The following is a 23786-nucleotide window of genomic DNA, read 5'->3' as shown; positions in this document are numbered from 1 at the left end:
GAAGAGGGATAGAGTCAATAGCTGGGAACAAACTATCTGGTGGCACTGAAAACAGTGCCCGCCACACTGTTTGTTCCCAATGTGGGACTCTGCTGGACGGATCCTGGTGCTGCTACCAGCTCTGGAATGCTAACACTGCCCCACAGTTCACCGCCACTCATCACAGGAACTCTGATGCCTGCTCAAACCAATGTCTAGTAATAACTTATGCAAATGAACAGAATCCCTATTTTAACATTATGAATGTATTGATAAGCGCCTAGCCATTCAAACTGTTTAAATGTGGCTTTTACTTTACATTCCAGAATCATTCAGCACAGGAGGCTGCCATTCAGCCCACTGTGCCTGTACTAGCCCTTTGAAGGAGCTATTCAATTAGTCTCACTCCCTGCTCTTTCAGCACCATGCCCAGTTCTGCAGGTCCTTTTCAAGAAATTATCCAATGTCCTTTCGCAGCGCATTACAGACAAAACAACTTGCTGCATAATAAAACATCCTCATCATCCATCCTCCCTGAGTGCAGTCTTGATGACCTGCCTGCCACAACGAGCCTTCGCTAGACTATTAATCCAGAAAACCAGATAATATTCTGGGGACCCAGGTTTGAATCCCACCACGACAGATGGTGGAATTTGAATTCAATGAAAAAATATCTGGAATTAAGAATCTACCGATGGCCATGAAACCATTGTCGAAAAAACCCATCTGGTTCACTAATGTCCTTTAGGGAAGGAAATCTGCCGTCCTTATCTGGTCTGGCCTACATATGATTCTAGACCCACGGCAATGTGGTTGACTCCTAACTGCCCTCTGAAATGGCCGAGTAAGCCACGCAGTTCAGGGGAATTAGGGATGGACAATAAATATGGCACCTACATCCCATGAATTATTTTTAAAACAATGCTCCCAATGAGCATCCTCCTATCTGCATATCCTTCTATTTCTATCTTCTTTGTGCATTTATCTAGTTTCCCCTTAAATGCTTCTGTACAATTTACCTTACCCACTCCATACAGCAGCAAGTTCCTCAATCTAATCACCCTAAGAATAATTAAGGCCCTCTTGAATTCTCTATGGGCGTTGTTAGTGACTATCTTGTAATTATGACCCCTCCTCCCGCACACCCCTGGTTTTAGATACCACAGTAAGAAGTTTAACAACACCAGGTTAAAGTCCAACAGGTTTATTTGGTAGCAAAAGCTGTTAAACCTGTTGGACTTTAACCTGGTGCTGTTAAACGTCTTACTGTGTTTACCCCAGTCCAACGCCGGCATCTCCACATTTAGATACCACATGCAGCCCAGCAGCATCAGGCAACAGCCTGTCGAAACATACCCAATTTTCATTCACACATCGCCAGCTTAGTTGATAAATTTCCCACATTCAGGTTATAGTCAGTGCAGAGAACAGGTGATGGTGCAGCATTGAAGTAATAGATGTGCGGGCTAGGTTGATTGGCCATGCTAAATTGCCCCTTAGTGCCCCGGGATGCATCAGTTAGAGGGATTAGTGGGGTAAAATGTGTGGGGTGATGGGGATAGGGGCTGGGTGGGATTGTTATCGATGCAGACTCGATGGGCCAAAAGTGGCCTCCTCCTGCGCTGTAGGGATTCTATGAGTTAAAAGATGCGTAACAGCAGGGTGGTAGCGAGGAAGAATGGGCACTTTTTGGCCTGTTTTCTTGGCACATGTGAGTGGGTGGCGGTCAGGGGTTGTCTGTCGCGGCGAGTGAGGGATGTGGGTGGGACTCTGCGCTGCTACAAGGTCTGGAGTGTTAACGCTGCCCCACAGTTTGCCACCACTCATCACAGGGGCTCGAACGCCTGCTCAAACACATTCAACCTGTCCAGGCCACAGTGCACAGGTCACTCCCTGCTCAGGAAAGTGGCTCACTCCACTGTCAATCACACAGACGTCGCTGCCTCGGGAAAGTCAACAGAAGCAACAAGAAGCAGTTAAAGACCCAAACTGAATTCATGCTCTGTGTCATCCTCCCCATCGAGCATCGAGTGTTTGAATCAACACCAGAGCAAGCGACACACTAATCACCATAGGGATTGGCTTAGTTAATATGGCAGGGCACTGGAATGCCACCTCTAAAATAGCCCAAAAACAGTAAATTACGTGGAAGTAACAGGGGACAGAAACTCAACTCCGTCAATGACGATTTTAGTGGGTGTTTGGGACCTTTTACTTTCTTTTTAAAAAGGTGGCTCTAGCACATGCCTGAGTTGAGCAACAGCCTCATTTCAGAATCAGAGTGAGGGCCCTGCACTGGTTTCAAAAGGAAAAGAATTACTTGCATTTCTATAGCACTTTCAGGCTCCCAAAGTACTTTACAGCCAATTAAGTACACTTTAAAGTTATGCTCACTGTTGCAATGTAGAAAACACAGCAGCCAATTGGTACACAGCAAGCTCCCACAAACAGCAACGTGATGATGACTAGATAGTGTGTTTTGGGGAAGTTGATTGAGGGATAAATATTTGCCAGGACAAAGGGAGGAACTACCCTGCTTTTCTTCAAAGTAGTGTCCTTGGATCCTTTATGCCTACGCAAGTGGACAAACGGGGCTTTGATAGCATATCTGACAGTGCAGCACTCCCTCAGTACTGCAGTGGAGTGTCAGCCTGGATTTATGTGCTCAAGTTTCCAGATAGAATGTGAACCCACAACCTTTTGACTCAGAAAAGAGTGCTACCCATTAAGCCACAGAAGATAGGGTCAATGTTTAAAGCGCAGTCTGGCAAATTTGTCTACAAACTCGTCAGAGCTGACACGTGTATTTCTCTGACTAATTTCTCAGTCTGAAATGGAGAATGAGCATCTGTTCTCGAGGGGCCAGCTGGAGGAACAACTGGGTAAAAACGTACCCTAACAGGAAGCCAGGAGCAGGGGGGTGAGCTGTCATGCCTCACCTAATACTGCAGACTGCTGGTAGCCTATGCACAAACCCCTCTCACCCTGGAAAAACAGGGGTAGGGAGGGGAAATGAATGAATGAATTAACCTACCTTCAGGTCGTGCCTGGTTGAAGACAGTTCCGATTCTTTGCCATAAATATCTGACTGAAGCTTGGCCAGGTTGGTTTGAGAGGCTTGGTAATCCTTCTGCAGCTCGGAGAGCTTCCCTTCATTCGCAGCCAACTGCTCGCTCAGCACTGCCAGTTGCTGCTGCAGTTTGGGTAATGTGCCGGCCTGAACAGAAAATAGAAAACAAAGACAATTTGTTTGAATAGTACCTTAGGATTTGTACCAATCACAGGGAAGTTAAGACTATATACTTCATAAAATCCCTACAGTGCAGAAGGAGGCCATTCAGCCCATCGAGCTTGCACCGACAACAATCCTACTCATGCCCTATCCCCGTAACCCTGTGTATTTGCCCTGCTAATCGCCCTGACACTGAGGGAGAATTTAGCATGGCCAATCAATCTAACCCGCACATCTTTGGACTGCGGTAAGAAACCGGAGTACCCGGAGGAAACCCACGCAGAAACAGGGAGAAAGTGCAAACTCCACACAATCACCTGAGGCCGGAATTAAACCTGGGTGCCTGGCGCTGTGAGGCAGCAGTACTAACCATTGGGCCACCGCGCTGCCCGTGGTTGATGCCCAGACACCAGAAAAGGTGTACAAGACTGAACTGTAATCTTGCTGTTACTTGGTACAAAGTCTCTCGGAATGCTGTACCTTTTGAGAAAGTTCTATTTTTAAGTCTTTCAGCTGAGCCTCATATTCCTTCTTTTGCCGCTCCTGAGATTCCAGTGATTCTTTCAGTTTCGTCTGCAGTTGCTGCTCAGCTTTCTGTTTCTCCTTCAAACCCTCCTGCAGCTTAATTGTTTGGGCTGTCAGCCCGTCAGTGCTCACTTTCAGCTGCTTCTCAGCCTGAGACAAAGAGAATAATCATTACATTGAAATTGTACACATCTGGCACATCCTCCCTCCCAATGACACACATGGCGGTAAATGCATTTCCACAACACACAGCGCTGGCTGGAAAAGAGACGAGATGTGATTGAGGGCTTTAAACCCAAGGGGCAGATGTGGAGAAATTGCTTCTGCTAAATTAACAGATCATACAATGAATTTGGGATGATTCCAAACGCAGCAAGGAAAGTTTGTGACTGCCACACAGACCGGCTTAAACAGCTCACAATGATACATTTATTGGTAAGTCATAAATAGGGGCAGGAGACAATGACGCAGTGGCAATGTCACGGAGTTAGTCATCCAGAGGCCCCAAGGCTAATGCTCTGGGACATGGGTTCAAATCTCACCGTGGGCAGCCAGTAGAATTTAAATTCAGTTAATAAAATCTGGGATATAAAGCTAGTCTCAGCAACGATGACCATGAAACTATTATTGATTGTTGCAAAATCCCATCTGGCTCACTAATGCCCTTTAGGGAAGGAAATCTGCCATCCTTAACTTGTCTGGCCTACATGTCACTCCAGACTCTCAGCAATTTGGTCGACTCTTAATTGTCCCTTCAAAGACATTTGGGGATGGGCAATAAATGCTGGCCCAATCAGCGATGCCCACATCCCTTGAAAAAAGAGAAGGAGCCTCTTGGTCTCTCATCTGTATCTATCCTGTGGTGTGGGAACAGGAAACCATTCCGCTCCTTGAGTCTGCACCACCATTTAACTAGTTTATGACCAACTCCATTTACCCACATCCCTTACCTAACAAACATCTATCAATCTCAATCCTGAAAGTTTTCATCGACCGCCAGCACCTACAATCATTTACAGGAGGGAGTTCCAGTTTTCCACTCCCTTGTGTGTGGCAACGTTCTCCTGATTTCACTAGTCCAGGGACTGACTTGGATTCTATGGTTACGCTGCCTGGTTCTGAACAGGTAGGTTCCTAGAGAGTGCCGTGAGGAGGAGGACGGTGGTTTAGGGGAGGAATTACACAGCTTGGGACCACAGCAGCTGAAGGCATGACTGCCAAAGGTGGAGCAATTAAAATTGGAGATGCACAAGGAGCCAGATTTGGAGGAGGGCTGAGGTTTTGGAGGGTTGTAGGGCTGGAGGGATGTCAGAGAGATCATGGAATCATGGAGATCATGCCGTCACGTCAATGCCGTCTCTCTGCAAGAGCAATTCAACTAGTTCCCGTTGCCCTGAAAATATCAAATTTCTTCACTCATTCACGCTGCACCGAGCTACAATGTTCCTGCTATTTGCATCTAACACCAGTTAGGTTTTTGCCAACACCAACAGCTCTGTTAACAGGACACAAGAATCAAAACAAGATTTAAAAAAAAATACAACAAGGAACATGTTCAAATGACTACTGAAAGTGCGAAAATTTAGAGAGATTACAGCTCAGCATTTCAACATACGCAAAAATTCACACCGAGATTGAAAAGCTTATTTAAAATTAAAAATAGAAGTTGCTGAAAGGTCAGAACTAACTTCTTCCAGTTCTGAAACACTGTTATTGTCCTGCAATATTGACCATGTTTCTCTGCAGATGCTGCCTGACTTGCTGAGTATTTCCAGCATCTCCTATGTTTATTTCCAGTATTTTGCTTTTCTGTGCCGCCAACAATCATTCCCACTGCCAAGGTCTCCCATTATAACCCGGCGATGCTTCAACCATTGCTCCGACAAGTGGAGTTATTTTGTCAACTGGGTGAAGACCTATTGTGGCACGGAATCACCTGCATCGCCGGGTCAGCACAAGTTCGGGTAATCTCAATACGAACGCGATCCCATTTTGCTCACCTCCTCCTTCCGCTGCACCAAACTCTTCAGCTCATTCACTTCATTGGTTGCACTCTCAAACTTCCTCCGCAACTCTCGTTTGACTTGCTCGTGCGATTTTTCCTGAGCAAACAGGAATTGGGATCAGTTATTACTGAAGGAGTGAAACTGCAACCCCCCATCCCCCACCATGTCACCAACACCGGTAGGCATGGGCCTCCCTCTGAAAAGGTTTACTCTTGTACAGATACAGACTGGCTTGCAGCATTTGAATACCGTCAGTAAACCTGTGTTGGATTGAAATACTGACGGACTTGGCCTACAGAGAGACTGCTGAATTAAGGTAGAACAGGATAAACAAAAAGACTGGTGCCCTACAAGACACTTTCCAGCCAATGCTGTATATTTTTGAAGTGTAGTCACTGTTGTAAGGTAGAAGGTGTGGCTGCCAATTGGCACTCTGCAGAATCCCAGAAACATCCCTGAGATAAATGGCTCAGAGAGTATCTGTTTTAGTGAAATTGATCTAATATTAACCAGGACAATGGGGAGAATTCCCCTGCTCTCCTGTGTCACGGGATCTCTTATATTCACCTGAAATAGCAGGTGGGGCCTTGCTTTCCGTGTCACATAACAGGCGTTACCTCTGACAGTGCAGCACTCTCTCGGTACTGCAGTGGAGGGTCAGCCTGGATTTTTCTGCGAGGCTGGAGAGAGTGGAATTTTCTTGTACTTACCAGTCCTAATGCCTTGTTAACATAAAGAAACAAGTAGATTTCTTAAACACTATTTATCCATGATTGAATAATCTAGTCGTCTAGTCTTCATTCGTTTAAAAAAAAAGATTTTTATATCAATAAATTGATTGTTTGATAATTCTAACTGCTGTCCTATCCAATCTTTCAATTATCATTAAACAAATGATCTGTTGTAAGAAGATAGTTTATAATACATGTCTTAGCATATAACAGTTAGTTTCAGGATTTAAAGTGTTAATTGTAGATAAATGGGGTTACTGCATTCAGAAACTAGTAAATATGGCTCAAATAACCTGGAGTTAATCACAGTTAAAAGCTAACCGATGTTTATCTTCAAGATGAGTGTTAGGAGTGTAAAGACTGAATAATAGATGATCCGTAATCTCTATTGAAGAAACTAAATGCTAGCAATACTTGGAAAGAGGATTGAAACAGTCTGTTAAGAGATTGGAATTATTCATACGAGTTGGAGAATCAGAAGATTGTGTTGAAGGTAAAATAATTTGTTTACATTTCTGTTTGACCCCATCCCAAATCATGCCACATTGTTCTAGCGATGGGCTGTAGGGGGGTAGAAGGTTCATTTGTTTAAGTTGTCGAGGCATTTGCTCAGAAAGGAAGCTGTTGCAGTTTTGCTTTGGCATACACTGCATCTCACTGGGTTAACAGAGCCAACAGGAGATGATTGCTGTCGGGCCTGCCCTTTAAGCAGAGAAAATGCTAAACCTTTTTGCTCACTGCAGGAAGGCAGGTACGATTTGAGCTCATTTGAGAGGGAAAAGAAGCTGGAAGACCTGCCGAGTTTGCAGCTGGAGAAAGAAATCTATAGTGGTCCTCACAGAGCTTCTGACAGAAAGCAGTCAGCAGAGTTAGCTTGGATGCCGTGAGAAGGCAGTTAGGTCTCTGCCAGCAACCAGGACAAGGAGCTGAGGCATTCATAAGTCACAAGGTATTACAACTTGGAAGATCACTTAGCCAAAAAGCCATAAAATCCTAATTCGGAGAATACTGGAACGCTGAGGGAATTAAAATGAGTTCCTTCAAGATTCTTATAAAGGTGGTAGTTCAAAATAGAACTGATTTCATAGCATAAGTAATTATAAATTATAGTATTAATTTAATAATGCTGGCTTTAATTCTTATATACAATAAAGTTTGTTTTTGTTTAAAGACATGAAGCCTTGTGGCTCTGTCAGTTAATCACTGGGTGTTTGGATTTCTCTTTAAACATTAATGGTCCCGAATAGGATCGGAACACATCACTGATTGTGGGAGCTTGCTGTGCACAACTTGGCTATTGTGTCTCCTACATTCTAACGATGACTACACTTCAACGACACCTTGTTGGCTATAAAGAATCTTGAGACATTCTGTAGTGATGGGCAAAAAGAAACCACCTTTGATCATTCCAGATTAATAATGGACTCAAGAATCTCAGGCTGGGACCAGCCCTGGGGGCGCAAGGCAATGGATAGATGTAACAAAATAGAAACTCAGCAACCTTATAGAAACATAGAAAACTACAGCACAAAACAGACCCTTCGGCCCCACAAGTTGTGCCGAACATCTCCCTCCCTTTTCGGCCTACCTATAACCCTCCATCCTATTAAGTCCCATGTACTCATCCAGGAGTCTCTTAAAAGACCCTATTGAGTTTGCCTCCACCACCACTGACGGCAGCCAATTCCACTCGCCCACCACCCTCTGTGTGAAAAACTTACCCCTAATATTTCCCCTGTACCTACCCCCCAGCACCTTAAACCTGTGTCCTCTCGTAGCAGCCATTTCCACCCTGGGAAAAAGCCTCTGAGAGTCCACCCAATCTGTGCCTCTCAACATCTTATATACCTCTATTAGGTCTCCTCTCATCCTACGTCTCTCCAAGGAGAAAAGACCGAGCTCCTTCAGCCTATCCTCATAAGGCATGCCACTCAATCCAGGCACCATCTTTGTAAATCTCCTCTGCACCCGTTCAATCTTTTCTACATCCTTCTTGTAATGAGGCGACCAGAACTGAGCACAGTACTCCAAGTGGGGTCTGATGAGAGTCTTATATAGCTGCATTATTATCCCCGGACTCCTAAACTCAATCCCTCGATTGATAAAGGCCAGCACACTATACGCCTTCTTAACCACCTCCTCCACCTGCGGGGCCGATTTTAGAGTCCTATGGACCCGGACCCCAAGGTCCTTCTGATCCTCTACAGTACTAAGAGTCTTTCCCTTCATATTGTACTCCTTCATCCCATTTGACCTGCCAAAATGGACCACTACGCATTTATCTGGGTTGAAGTCCATCTGCCACTTCTCCGCCCAGTCTTGCATCCTATCTATGTCCCTCTGTAACTTCTGACATCCCTCCAGACTATCCACAACCCCACCAACCTTCACGTCGTCGGCAAACTTACCAACCCATCCCTCCACTTCCTCATCCAGGTCATTTATGAAAATGACAAACAGCAAGGGTCCCAGAACAGATCCCTGGGGCACACCACTGGTGGCCGACCTCCAATTAGAAAATTATTGGATAGGTGAGTCATTTGTGTTCAAATCTTTTGGGCATGGTAATTTTCTGAACTAATAATCCATCGGCCTAGGCTGATAATGCAGAGAACAGGTTGTCAAATCCAAGCAACTGAATGTTCTAAGTATTCTAAAAATAAAAGACTGTCATCAGGAAATGCCACCTTGTAACTTGTGTCATTAAAAACCTGACTTGTCCTTGAGGAAGCAACTCCACCATCTTTACCTTTTCTGGTTTCTATGTAATTCTAGCTGCACCACATGAAAGGGCTGGACCTTGAACTATCCTCTCGACCCAACCTGGCAGGAGCCTCACCACTGTATTGAGGGCAACTTGGGAAGGATAATAAATATCAGTCACATTCACACCACAAGAATTTACCTAGAAATGAGTACACACTGACCTCTTCATCATGGGCAGCTTTCATCAAATGGCGCTCTTTCTCCAGTTCTGCTTGTGTCTCTGCGAGGGCCTTTGTAATCTTGGTGAGGCTGTGCTTGGTTTCCGACAGCTCCTTGGAAGAAGCCACTTTCTCCTGTCTGAGTGCCGTGAGTTCCCCTTGCAGTCGGCTCTCGCTCTCCGCCTTCTTCTTTGCCTCCTCCTTCAGCCGTTCGAGCCCCTGGCCCAGCTGAGCGCCCTCTTTCTCATACTCCAGTACCTGTTTCCTCGCCTTGTCCAGGGACTCCGATTTCTCCTGCAGCTCCTGCTTTACGCCACCAGCGCTGGGAATAAGGACGCGTTGGTCACGAAAAACAGCAAAATCAACTAATTGTGAATCCATCTTTTAAAAAACGCTGAATTCCGATTCGCCATCACCGCATTCGATAAACTGAAAACGGGAACGCTTTGGGCACGGGGCCAAACTCTGCTTCTTTCCCTCCAGGGCCTTTGAAAACAAATTGCCCACAACCCACACATGCAACTGAGATTAAAGTTCCTGGGATGACAGGGGCAGTTACACTACGGATATGGAATTAACTGAGAAAGAGAGATTAAAAGCAGACAGTAGTGATAAATGGCTGTTTCTGCAGAGCAGGGTAGTACATTAGGATCAAAAATGAAAATGGAAAGTGTTGGAAATACTGGCACAATCTGTGGAGAGGGAAGCAGAGTTAATGTTTTGTGTTGGATATGGCGGGGGGGAGATTTCCCCCCCAAAAAATCTAAGCGTTCAATGGGGGAGGAGGACCTATTCCCGCTGGAGAGGCCGGCAGCATAGTGCTGAGCGGGACTCTGTGCATGCGCCCATCTGCGGTGGGGAGATCGGCGCATGTGCACTGCCACCCCCCCCCCCCCCCCCTACCACCAGCCTCCCAAATGCTTCCCCGCACGACCCCCGCCCCCCCACCCAATCACTGGCTTCCTAACCCCCACCCCTGACCCTGATCACAAGCCTCCGTGACCCTCCCCTCAATTGCTGACCTCCCTGATCGACCCCCCCCCCCCCCTCCCCCCAGGCCAACCCCGAAGGCTCCTCCTCCCCATAGCCAGCCCCGATCGCCGCTCTCCCTCCCAACCCCACCAATCCCTAATGCAGAGTGTGCAGTGGGTCCTCCACCACCACCGATCAGCCCCACCCCCCTCAGGCCCCATCCCCTTTGCGCTGCCCTGGTGTGCAGTGCCAGGGTGCCCAGTGGGCAGTGCCATAGTAAGTCTTTATAAAACACTGGTTGTTCCCAGTGTACTGTGCCTAACAGATTGTTCACCTTAAAGCTAGAAGGTTGAAGGTCGATTTAATGGAGGTGTTCAAAAGCATGGAACGTTCTGGTTAAATAAATTGTAGAATCCCTACAGTGCAGAAAGAAGCCATTCGGCCCATCAAGTCTGCTTCGACCACAATCCCTCCCAGCCGCTATCCCATGTATTTACCGTGCTAGTCCCCCTGACACTAAGGGATAATTTAGCATGGTCAATCAACCTAACCCGCATATCTTTGGACTGTGGGAGAAAACCGAAGCATCCAGAGGAAACCCACGCAGAGGCGGGAAGAACATGCAAACTCTACACTGACAGTGACCCAAAGCTGGGAATCGAACCCGGGTCCCTGGCGCTGTGAGGCAGCAGAACTAACCAATGATAGGGAAAAAGTATTTACAATGGCAGAAGGATTAGTAGAGGACACAGATTTAATATAATCAGCATTAACATCAGGGGGAGATCTTGACCTTGACAAGTTATCATATTCCTAAATGCACAGTGGGAAAAGTTAATGGAAACAGATTCAAAAGAGAATCAAATATGCACTTGAAAAGGAGAAATCATGGCTATAGGAAATGAGGCTAATGGATAGATCCTTTTAAAAGCCTCTGGTCTCCTTCTGCGCATTGCGATTCCAAGCCAACAACACAGAAGTAGACATTAACTTCGCTCCTTACTTTTCCTTCTCAGCCTTGAGCTGTTGGTTCAGTTGTTTGATTTGGCTCTGTTGGGCAGAGTGCTGATCTTGGAGCTGATTTTGGTCGTCTTGGGCCTGTTTAACATCTGATTCCAGTTTCTAACAAAGAAAAAGCTTCATTATTACACAGCAATGATTGTTGCAGCAGTCTCGGTGTAAAACCTCTCATTTTAAAGATTAACTGCTGTTATTCAGAGAGCCAGTTATCTGCTTTTTAACTTTGGTTTGAAATTGCAAAAATCATCAAAATACCAATTACGCTGTAAACTTTATTTTGGCTTTTGTTGTAGCCTTTGGGGGTTTAACGCTGGCATTTGCTGCAGCCTCTCTGCTGGTTAATGGAGGTTCTCCCAAGCAGTTTAACTTTTCACTCATTCATTCCCAGGACATGGGTATCACAGCATTCGTTGCCCATCTGTAATTACTCTTGAGAAGGAGGTGGTGAACTGCCTGGTTGAACCACTACATATGATGCAAGTTAGGGATGGAGTTGCAGGACTTTGACCCAGCAACAGTGAAAGAACTGCAACATATTTCCAAGTCAGGATGGTGAGTGGCTTGGAGGGGCAGGTGGTGGTGTTCCAATGCATCTGCTGCCCTTGCCTTTCTAGGTGGTTGAGGTCAGGAGTTTAGAAGGTGCTGTCAAAAGAACCTTGATGAGTTGCTGCAATGCATTTTGTACACACTGTTGCCTTGGAGGCGGTGGATGACCCAGCAAGTGGACTGCTTTGTCCCGAATGGTGTCAAGCTTCTCTAGTGTTATTGGAGCTGCACCCATCCAGGAAAGTGGAGAGTATTCCATCACATTCCTGACTTGTACCATATAGATGGTGGACAGACTTTGGGGAGTCAGGAGATGAGCTACTGGCCGCAGGATCCAGAGCTCTGAACTGCTCTTGTAGCCACTGTATTTATAAAGCTGGTAAGAAGTTTAACAACAGCAGGTTAAAGTCCAACAGGTTTATTTGGTAGCAAAAGCCACACAAGCTTTCGGAGCCCCAAGCCCCTTCTTCAGTTGACCTGAAGAAAGGGCTTGGGGCTCCGAAAGCTTGTGTGGCTTTTGCTACCAAATAAACCTGTTGGACTTTAACCTGTTGTTAAACTTCTTACTGTGTTTACCCCAGTCCAACGCCGGCATCTCCACATCATTTATAAAGCTGGCCCAGTTCAGTTTCTGATCAATGGCTTCAGCTAATTCCAATAAAGATTAGTTGGGAATAGAATATTTAGAATAAAAGAATATCCGAAATCTGGACTGCGGCGATCCTAGTTCAATTGGTTTTAAAGAAAACCATTTTTTTTAAGCTTATTCCATTCACATCACCATCACCACTGACACTTGGAAATGTTAATTAAATATCTGTCTATTAAACACAATCTCAATGACACTTTACTGAGATATGAAGAGCGTTGGCTCTATATTTCGTACATATTAGCACTCTCTTCAGAAATCTGGCTATTTTATTGGAATTGAGAATGGGAGGGTTAGAAAAAGCACTCCTTCCTGTCAGGGAAATATGGCCACCAATCGCACCTCCACACATGCAGAAATCCAATGACATCACTGCTTTTAAATTCTATCCACTTCCCAGTTCTTGCTGCAATTATACAAGATCTTGGTGAGGCCACACCTTGAGTATTGTGTGTAGTTTTGGTCTCCTAGTCTAAGAAAGGACATTCTTGCTATTGAGGGAGTCCAGCGAAGGGTCCACCAGACTGATTCCTGGAACAGCAGGTCTGGCATATAAAGAGATACTGGATCAACTGGGCTTGTACTCACTGGAATTTAGAAGAATGAGAGGGGATCTCATAGAAACGTATAAAATCCTGATGGGACTGGATGCGGGAAGAATGTTCCCAATGTTGGGGAAGTGCAGAACTAGGGGGTCACAGTCTAAGAATAAGAGGTAAGCCATTCAGGACTGAGAAGAGGAAGAGCTTGTTCACTCAGAGACTTGTGAACCTGTGGAATTTTCTACCACAGAAAGCTGCTGGGGCCAGTTTGTTGGATATGTTCAAGAGGGAGCTGGATGTGGCCCTTGTGGCTAAAGGGATCAAGGGGCATGGAGCGAAAGCGGGAGTGGGATACTGAAAGTACATGAACAGCCATTATCATATTAAATGGTGGTGCAGGCTCGAAGGGCCGAATGGCCTCCTCCTGCACCTATTTTCTATGTTTCTATGTTCCATGCAAGCAGATTTTAGGTTGCTGAAAAAGTGTTAGATGAGGCAATATAGTTGCCCCCTATATAGATGGTGGCCGTTAACCTGGGCTTGTCATCAGCCTTCAACTGTGCATGCACCACACTGGCAGCAACCCAGCCTGGAAAGGTCTGATTTCACGGCCATCCCAACAGTGATAAGAGAAAGAACTGATCCAATTGTTATCTGGAGTATATATTTAGATCCCTAGTTACCTTCTGGTAACCTCTAAAGCAGGCCAGCTGAGAAAAGATCTATGGTGGAGCAATTGTACGATCATATTGCCTTTGACGTTGAATTCTTTTTATTCATTTGTGAGATTTGGGTATTGTTGGAAAAGCCGGAATTACAATTCAGCTCAGAAAAAAACTTTCAACCACTGGTGTACTTTAGTGATATAAAGTGCACACGGCAACATAAAAATGAAAATACAAATACAATCCCTTCCTCAGCTCTCGAGCTTGCATTATATGGAATACTCTATTTATGCCAATATTCACTATAAGAAGTTTAACAACACCAGGTTAAAGTCCAACAGGTTTATTTGGTAGCAAAAGCCACACAAGCTTTCGAGGCTCTGAGCCCCTTCTTCAGGTGAGTGGGAATTCTGTTCACAAACAGAACTTATAAGACACAGACTCAATTTACATGAATAATGGTTGGAATGCGAATACTTACAACTAATCCAGTCTTTAAGAAACAAAACAATGGGAGTGGAGAGAGCATCAAGACAGGCTAAAAAGATGTGTATTGTCTCCAGACAAGACAGCCAGTGAAACTCTGCAGGTCCACGCAACTGTGGGAGTTACAAATAGTGTGACATAAATTCTGATTCTAGGATCGCATGATAAAGACTCAGGAGGAAAAAAGCAGAAATATTTATGTGAAATAGTGTGACATAAACCCAATATCCCGGTTGAGGCCGTCCTTGTGTGTGCGGAACCTGGCTATCAGTTTCTGCTCCGCGACTCTGCGCTGTCGTGTGTCGCGAAGGCCGCCTTGGAGAACGCTTACCCGAATATCAGAGGCCGAATGCCCGTGACCGCTGAAGTGCTCCCCAACAGGAAGAGAACAGTCTTGCCTGGTGATTGTCGAGCGGTGTTCATTCATCCGTTGTCGCAGCGTCTGCATAGTTTCCCCAATGTACCATGCCTCGGGACATCCTTTCTTGCAGCGTATCAGGTAGACAACGTTGGCCGAGTTGCAAGAGTATGTACCGTGTACCTGGTGGATGGTGTTCTCACGTGAGATGATGGCATCTGTGTCGATGATCCGGCACGTCTTGCAGAGGTTGCTGTGGCAGGGTTGTGTGGTGTCTTGGTCACTGTTCTCCTGAAGGCTGGGTAGTTTGCTGCGGACAATGGTCTGTTTGAGGTTGTGCGGTTGTTTGAAGGCAAGAAGTGGGGGTGTGGGGATGGCATCTCGCCAAGGCCATCCCCACACCCCCACTTCTTGCCTTCAAACAACCGCACAACCTCAAACAGACCATTGTCCGCAGCAAACTACCCAGCCTTCAGGAGAACAGTGACCAAGACACCACACAACCCTGCCACAGCAACCTCTGCAAGACGTGCCGGATCATCGACACAGATGCCATCATCTCACGTGAGAACACCATCCACCAGGTACACGGTACATACTCTTGCAACTCGGCCAACGTTGTCTACCTGATACGCTGCAAGAAAGGATGTCCCGAGGCATGGTACATTGGGGAAACTATGCAGACGCTGCGACAACGGATGAATGAACACCGCTCGACAATCACCAGGCAAGACTGTTCTCTTCCTGTTGGGGAGCACTTCAGCGGTCACGGGCATTCGGCCTCTGATATTCGGGTAAGCGTTCTCCAAGGCGGCCTTCGCGACACACGACAGCGCAGAGTCGCGGAGCAGAAACTGATAGCCAGGTTCCGCACACACAAGGACGGCCTCAACCGGGATATTGGGTTTATGTCACACTATTTCACATAAATATTTCTGCTTTTTTCCTCCTGAGTCTTTATCATGCGATCCTAGAATCAGAATTTATGTCACACTATTTGTAACTCCCACAGTTGCGTGGACCTGCAGAGTTTCACTGGCTGTCTTGTCTGGAGACAATACACATCTTTTTAGCCTGTCTTGATGCTCTCTCCACTCCCATTGTTTTGTTTCTTAAAGACTGGATTAGTTGTAAGTATTCGCATTCCAACCATTATTCATGTAAATTGAGTCTGTGTCTTATAAGTTCTGTTTGTGAACAGAATTCCCACTCACCTGAAGAAGGGGCTCAGAGCCTCGAAAGCTTGTGTGGCTTTTGCTACCAAATAAACCTGTTGGACTTTAACCTGGTGTTGTTAAACTTCTTACTGTGTTTACCCCAGTCCAACGCCGGCATCTCCACATCAATATTCACTATTACAGTTTTATCTATTAACTTTAGAGTTTGTTTTAATTTTGACCTTTATTTGTGTTTCTAGTTGTTCTATTTTCTGCTCAGAGATCAATTGCTTCTCCTTGTGTTGTTTAAGGCCATTGTCCAGCTGAGTGCAATACTCAGTCTTCTCATTGAGTTTTGCTGTAATCCGATCCAGCTGCCCCTGGGCCTTGGCCAGCTCCTGCGGAAATACAACGTGTCAAAGTAATCTGAAAAAAAAACAACTTCCATTTTTATAGCCAATGAAGTCGTTTTGAAGCATAGTCAGTGTTGTGATGCAGGAAATACAGCAGCTAATTTGTTGCACAACAAGCTCCCGCTAAGAACATGTGATAATGACCAAATAATCTGTTTTTGTGATGTTGATAGAGGGATAAATATTAGCCAGGACACCAGGGACAATTCCCCATATCCTATGAAGGAATAATGTCTAAAGATCAGTTCCACAAGGCCAGTGACTACTTTCCTTTACATGAATAAAGTTTGTTTAATGGCTGATATTGTAAGTAGGAATACGAACCTTCGTGTACAATTTCTGCCCTCTATTTTCCCTCTAACTCCATCTCCAAGTAGATTTTCTGGCTTTTGTGTGGAAAGTCCCCCCTCAATTATGAGTCACATGAAACAATCGTGAGCCTCCCCTCAGCTTACATATTAATTTGCAGCGCACAGTAACTCATTGCCAGCTTGCTTTTTTTTGCATAAGTGCAAATAGGAACTGTTGCTTTGCAAATCTGAAGCTGGATGTTGCTAATACTGGCATCACTCAACCTATAGCCCTGAAGCAACAACGCAAAATAAAAGAATGCCCAATCATCAACAATATTTGCATCTTAAATCTGCACCATCCGATCATCAAAGAACTGTTACCGAGCAGGAGGCCATTCAATCCATCATGTCTGCACCCGTTCTCCAAATGAGCAATTCTCTTAGTGCTATTCCCCCGTCTTCTCCCCGTAAACCTGCTCATTCTTACTCTTCAGATAACATTCCAATTCCCTTTTAAATGATTCAATTGAACCCATCTCCATCACACTCTCAGGTAGAGCCTAACCACTCCCTACATGAAAAAGATTTTCCTCATATCACTTTTGCTTCTTTTGCCAATGACTTCAAATGTGTCCTCTTGTTTTCAATCCCTTCACGAGTGGAAACAGTTTCTCCCTATCTGCTCTGTCCAGACCCCTCATCGTTTTCAATATCTCTATCAAATAATGCCAGTATATTCCCATTATAAATGTGAAGGTAGGAATTTCAGATGGAGAAATGACATGGTCAACTTGTTACAAGGCATTCACATTCCTGCTGTCATGAGTGTTGCAGTGCCACCACTGGTCGGAGAGTGTAATTGCAATGTGACACGTTTACATAGACAGTCTAATGCAGACATAGGAATTTAGAATAGAAAGATAAAAGGCAGAATGCATGGCTTCAAAACAGTGACTGAAGCAACAAAGTCCGGTACCTGCTCCTTATCCTGCAGGGCATGCTTGGCAGTTTCTAAATGATTTTCCAGGTCAGCTCTTTGTGCAGTTTTGGATGCTTCTGCAGACAGCAGCAACTCAGTTTTTCCCTTTACCTGAAATATTTACAAAAACATCATTAGCAACGGCAGCTTTCCGGGATCAAAGAGGCTCATTTAACTCTGGAGAATGGAACTTATGAACAAGAAGCAGTCACTTGATCCCTCAAGCCTGTTCCGCCAGAGATTGTGTCTGATCCGCACCTCAGCCCAGGTACCCGCCATTACTCCACATCTCATCACATACCCAGCAAAGATCGATCGATTTCAGACCCAAACACTTCAGCCTTTTGTGGAGAGAGATTGGCTTTTCACAGCCCCTGTGTTTATGAAATACTTCTTGATTTCACTTCAGTTAGTCTAGATCAAATAGAAGTGAAACATTTGATTTTTTTCACCATGCTAAATCGGAGTTAGTTATCCAGTTCAAAAGGGGGAAAATATCTCAAGCAGATACACATGGGAAGAATGGTAAACTGCATTGCTCTTCTATCCTGATTGGTATTTTTGGAGATATTCTCTTATTCAAAGTGAAACCAAACTAAGCTTCTGAAAAGGCCTAACTGGAATTCTTGGTTGGAATTCCTGAGAAGTGATCCTTGAACCCAAGGTTGCTATAGAAATTAAATTAGGTAATCAAAAAAGGACAAACGGTAGCTAATTGGGAGGATTGAATTTCAGCCTTGGGTGTAGGACACACACAGAAATCTTAGTATTCAGGAGAAATAAGCAGCACTCTGAGAAAAACGTCAGCTTTCTGTTCAGCAGCACTTGGTGAAGCAATATGCGCGTTAGCTAAAAGGACAGAAACCTAAACTCTGTGCAAATACCTCAGGCATGCTCAAGAGTTGGGTGCTTTTATCAAGGTGACCACTTCTGGGTGTGAGCCAGGTCATTACTGGTTGGCCAGATGAAAATTAACTCTAGATAGCTACACTGTCAGGACTATTGTGATGTGGAGATGCCGGCGTTGGACTGGGGTAAACACAGTAAGGAGTCTAACAACACCAGGTTAAAGTCCAACAGGTTTATTTGGTAGCAAACGCCACTAGCTTTCGGAGCGCTGCTCCTTCGTCAGATGGAGTGAAAATCTGCAGATTTCCACTCCATCTGACGAAGGAGCAGCGCTCCGAAAGCTAGTGGCGTTTGCTACCAAATAAACCTGTTGGACTTTAACCTGGTGTTGTTAATCGACTCCTTACTGCGAGGACGATTGTGACCAAAGAGAGCGTAGGTCCGTAGGAGCTCGCCTTGTTGGTATGTGGGGAATTCAGATGGTATAGAGCTGCAAGCAACACAAGGACCGAATCCATTGAGTGGAGAAAGTGAGAGATCTTACATTTGGAAGATCGCTCTTTTGAAGAGTTTGAAGTATTTTGGGAGTTCAGATGATGGTGTGTACTTGCTCGGAGTGCTGCTGAGAATTGAGAGAGAATTATCCTTGTTGTACCAGATATTTAAAGTGAAATTTATTGACCGGGAGCTGCTGGTCTCTGTACAGATATTCCGTGTTAACACTTCTCATGTCTGTAGCATGCATCATTCCAATCACTTTTAATGTGCATTAGATATTGGTTTACATGAATCATGTGATGCAGCCAGAGTGGGCTTGATAAAACGTTCCAAAAATACACTGATGGTACTTCAAAAACAACTGCACCCTTTCCATCAGTTCTGTACAATTAAAACCCGCACAAACACTGACATATACAACAGAGTTAAAATAATAATCGAGATGGAGATAAAGCCTGATCGAGGCCAGGCTGATAGATTGGAGAATAGCTGATTTTGAAAAATTAATTGAACTTAGGAAAACAAAATGGACAAAAGTACTGGCAAACAATGGTGTGACAAATGGGAAGCATTGAGCAAGGTGTTCAACAGAGTCCATGAAAAATATAGTCCAATATAAACAAGAACAAGCTATAAACACTAATCAAACATCACAGGTGAAGAAATAAAATTATATAGATTATTAAAAATAACAATGCAGGTTAAGAAAAAGCTAACCAATCATTTTGCATTTGTTTCTAGAGGGCTACAATTGAAAAGTAGAGATGTTATGCCAAACACTTAAATCAAACTTTGGTCAGATCATCCTGGAGAATACCCTGTACAGTTCAGGTCAACACACTATAAAATGGATGCAGAGGCACTGCAGATGATGAAAAAAAGATTTACAATGAGGATACCAGGAATGCAAAGCGAAATGATGATCAGGACTCTGTTTGCTTTTGAAGAGAGGTGACTGAGGAGGACCTATCAGAGAGCTTTAAAATAAAAATCACAGAGTTTGATAAGGAATGTTCCTGATTGCGGGGAAGAGCAAAACTAGAGGCTACCTTTAGCAAGAAATCAAATAAGGAATTCAGAAGTAATTGCTTTACCCTGGGAGTAGTGAGAATGTGGAACTCGCTCAGACTGGGAGTGGTTGTGGTGAATAGTATAGATGCATTTAAGGGGAGACTGGATAAGCACATGAGGGAGAAAGGAATAGAGGGTGTTATGCGGATAGGATTTGAAGAGAAAAGAAGGGAGGAGGCTCAACTGGAGCATAAACAGCAACTTGAACTGGCTGGGCTGAATAGCCTGATTCTGTGCTGTCTATTCTATGTAAATCAACCAAGGTGTTGTGATTCCTCTTTAATAAGTCAATACCACGGTCAACAGTATATCAATGTGTTTATCTATTGATCTGCATTTAAGATGGGAAAAGTTGACAGGCAATGTCCAATTTTAAAATGGACATGTCTTCGTCAAACTGGCACGCTTCCTGGCCCTGGAGGTGCTGCAACAGTAGCCTGTGATTACACTGACAAGTTTACATAGGAAATTCCCATTACAAACATGGATATTGAGATCCATCATGGAAATATACAAATAAGGAGAGAATTTATAACTTGGAAATGATCTAAGAATTTCCTTTGGAGACTGATCTCATTAACCTCAGTCCCTGGGTTCACCCAATGAACATCTTTGATCTGAGTTACCCACATCCAACCCCATGAGATATGAATGACCATATTAAAACCCACTGTCATAGTATCTGTGCAGGTCAAATCGAACAGCAGAATGGGTTTGAGGGGCTTCCTTCTATTCCTTGAGCTACATCATAAAATTGGTTTAATGGCAATATGGTTAAGTTTAATTTATTAATTTGCTTCTTCTGATCAGGATGCAAATAGAAAATTTAACTGAACAGTAGCGCTGAAAATGATGCAAATTAACTCAATATGTAACAAAAGTTTCTGATAAAATTAAGGAGCTCCAGGTTCAGAGTAACAGCATTGAAAGCTGCACCTCCAGCATGAAACAAGTGAAGAGTTAATTTCTATATCACACACCCAGTTATGCCTGTGTAACATGCCCTGAAAATTGAACATCGTCCCATAGTAATGCAGGACTGCACAATGCAATTGGACCTGCAGCACTAGTTCTACCAGTTTCTGGAAGTGGAGATGCCATTCAATACTTGTGCCCAGTGGATTCAGAGACCACTATTCAAGGGCTCCCAATCAGTGAGTGACTGAGCTGATTGATAAAAGATCTCAGGCTTACCCATTATAGTTTACAAGGTCATCTGAAAACCTCAACTGGGATTCTGTTTCCCTAATCAATGTTAAAACCTTAAATCCATGTCTCTTCAGTTCCCTTCAACAACAATGCTTTATTTTTAAATGTTGCCACATGTAAAATTCTAGGAATCATATCCATAAATATCCTCGAGTCAGAGAATTTGGCTGTTTGGCACATTGTGTCTCTTTGAAGGAGACATCTGATTAATCCTACTCCCCCTGTTCTTTCCCCAGAACTCAGTAAATCTTTCCTTTTCAAATGTATAACAACTTCCTTTTGAATCAGTTTCCACTGCCCTTTCAGGCATTCCATATCTTAATAACGCTCTGCCTTACAAACAAAATCTCATCTTCCCTCCGATTCTATTGTCAAAGGTCTTAAGCCTGCGTCCGTTAGTTACCGACCCTCTGCTCCGAGGAAACAATTTCTCCCTATTTTATCTGTCAAAACCCCTTATAATTTTAAACGCCACTGTTAAATCTCCCCTCAATTTCCTCTGCTGCAAGGAGAACAAACCCAGCTTCTCAGTATAAAGTTAATTAACCTCAGCAAATACTTAGATACCAGGGTATGCTCAACAATTGCCACTTCACATTTATCTCATGGCTCACCATTCCGATCTGCTTTACAGTATCTATGTGAAGGACTCAAATAATTTGATTCTTGAAATCATAATTTGCTATTTTACATAGAGACAGATAAAACACCAAGGCCAGTCTCCAATTGTCATAGAACCCCTACAGTGCAGGAAGAGGCCATTCAGCCCTTAGAGTCTGCAATGACCCTCCAAAAGAGCATTCCACCCAGGTCTTTCCTATCCCCATAACCCCATGCATTTACCATGGATAATTCATCTAATCTATAACATCTTGGGACAGAAGGGGCAATTTAGCATGGCCAATCCACCTAACCTGCACATCTTTGTAGTGTGGGAGGAAGCCAGAGCACCCGGAGGAAACCCACGCAGGCACTCACCCAAGGCCGGAATTGAACCCTGGTGCTGTGAGGCAGCGGTGCTGACCAGTGTGTCACCATGCAGCTCGTGAATCAATGAATGAATAAAGGAATGAAGTCCATACTACACCTGTAAGTCAAGTTGAGTCATCTTCTCCTTGGTTTCACTCAGCTGATTAGTGAGTTCACTGACGGTAGACTCGAGGGTGAGAGCTCGGTCTTCAGCAGCGTGCAGCTGGGATTTCTGCTCCTGCATTTGCTTGTGTAAATTCTCTTGTGCCTGGTTGTGACTCTCCGTTTGATTTTTCAGCTTCTCAGCTAACTGAGCAACCTAGTATTTCGATACAGCGAATGGTCACCAGTGTGGAATTAACATTCACGCGGTTTACAGCCACACACACTCAGATTTATTTTACATTAGCTGAAGAAAATATAACAATGTGGTGTAAGGAAAGAGTTAATCAGACTGCCCTGAAGTCTGTTATTATGCTGTTATTAATCTCTCTCTATATTGTAGTCATGTTATCATTTAACCATTGCCTGTTTAGCAGGGAAGTCAGAGTCAATGTAAAGTACTAGGGTGATGGATCAGGACAGTCCGTCCCTGTAGCAACAGTAATAAGAGATTATTAAATACCGATTACAGTGTGAGAAAATAGTTATGCAGAAGAAAACATCTGGTCACACAACATCCTTTATAATTGGTATGAATGATACAGACATTTAACTGAAGGTTTCATTGGAAGAATAGCCATTACTGTGTAGAGAACAAGAGTTAAATTATTGATACGATAAAGTGATGAAATTATACTTGTTAGAGCAATGGAAAAAAAATTAAGTCAGCAAAACAAAAGTTATTAATTAGGAGTAAGTCAATTAAACTCGCCTTTAATGACATTATGGAAACGTGTGGATTGTCACATGGAGAGGTGTACAAAAGTTGGGCGTTTGTAGTGAATAGCTGAATTTGCAATGGTCTAAGGCACAGAGTTCAGAACTGTAACATGTTTCAGTCCCGAATCAACCAAACATGGGTGCGCTTGTGGGTGCGAGCTTTTAAAGTGTCTTTTTAAGTACTGTTCATTAATGATTTGAGGAGTAAACTATAATTAACAACCCCCTCCTGTCATCCTGGTGTTTTAATTATACAGAGCTCCTGGATAGCTCCACTGGTCAGTGTACTGACCGGTATGAGAATAGGACAGGCAGACCAGGAATTCTCCAGCCCGGTCCCAATCCGTTCTGAATTATTCCATCTCAGTTGAGACAATAGTGGCAAGACTGGAGGTGGCCTCAGCATCCTTGAGAAAGAGGGGGACAACAGTGCATGTCACAACCTCGTGACTCAAGCCTTTGAGAACAGAATGCAGGAGCAGGAATGAGATTAACTGTACCATCCTCCATCTCCTCACAAACACTCTCAGTCCAGATTCACACATAGGGATTGGACACTTGGGGAGGAGCTAAAATATTCCTCACAAATGTACTTCAATGAGGATCAACAGAGGTGAGATTGGACACAAGTATAAATTCAATCAAACTGAAAGTTGGACAGGGCATATAGCGTCCGGCAGAATAGTTGTCAGTTGTGTCCCTGCCTGAATCCAATCTCACTCCCCCATGCCTTCAGGAAGAGGGGACAAAAGTATCGCTTTAATAAATGTGGCAAATTAACTTGATTATTGTTTGAGATAGACAAACATTAGTAGAATTCACTGCATAATT

General features: G+C 44.2%; 1 protein-coding gene across 6 annotated transcripts in view; it reads right to left on the bottom strand.

Annotated features, from left to right (window-relative positions):
* Positions 1-23786, bottom strand: part of eea1 (early endosome antigen 1) — a 123436-nt gene that overhangs the window by 22373 nt on the left and 77277 nt on the right. For all 6 annotated transcript variants that reach the window (XM_078235246.1, XM_078235245.1, XM_078235250.1 and 3 more), the window contains 8 exons: positions 22192-22392; positions 17475-17588; positions 16035-16190; positions 11373-11491; positions 9401-9719; positions 5737-5838; positions 3692-3886; positions 3014-3196 (listed from right to left, as the gene is read on the bottom strand). In XM_078235246.1, the coding sequence (XP_078091372.1) occupies positions 3014-3196; positions 3692-3886; positions 5737-5838; positions 9401-9719; positions 11373-11491; positions 16035-16190; positions 17475-17588; positions 22192-22392 (1389 nt within the window). The remainder of the gene's footprint in view (positions 1-3013; positions 3197-3691; positions 3887-5736; positions 5839-9400; positions 9720-11372; positions 11492-16034; positions 16191-17474; positions 17589-22191; positions 22393-23786) is intronic.

The sequence above is a fragment of the Mustelus asterias genome, chromosome 19 (assembly GCF_964213995.1).
Source record: "Mustelus asterias chromosome 19, sMusAst1.hap1.1, whole genome shotgun sequence".
NCBI lineage: Eukaryota > Metazoa > Chordata > Chondrichthyes > Carcharhiniformes > Triakidae > Mustelus > Mustelus asterias.
This window is presented reverse-complemented; position numbering and strand designations above follow the sequence as displayed.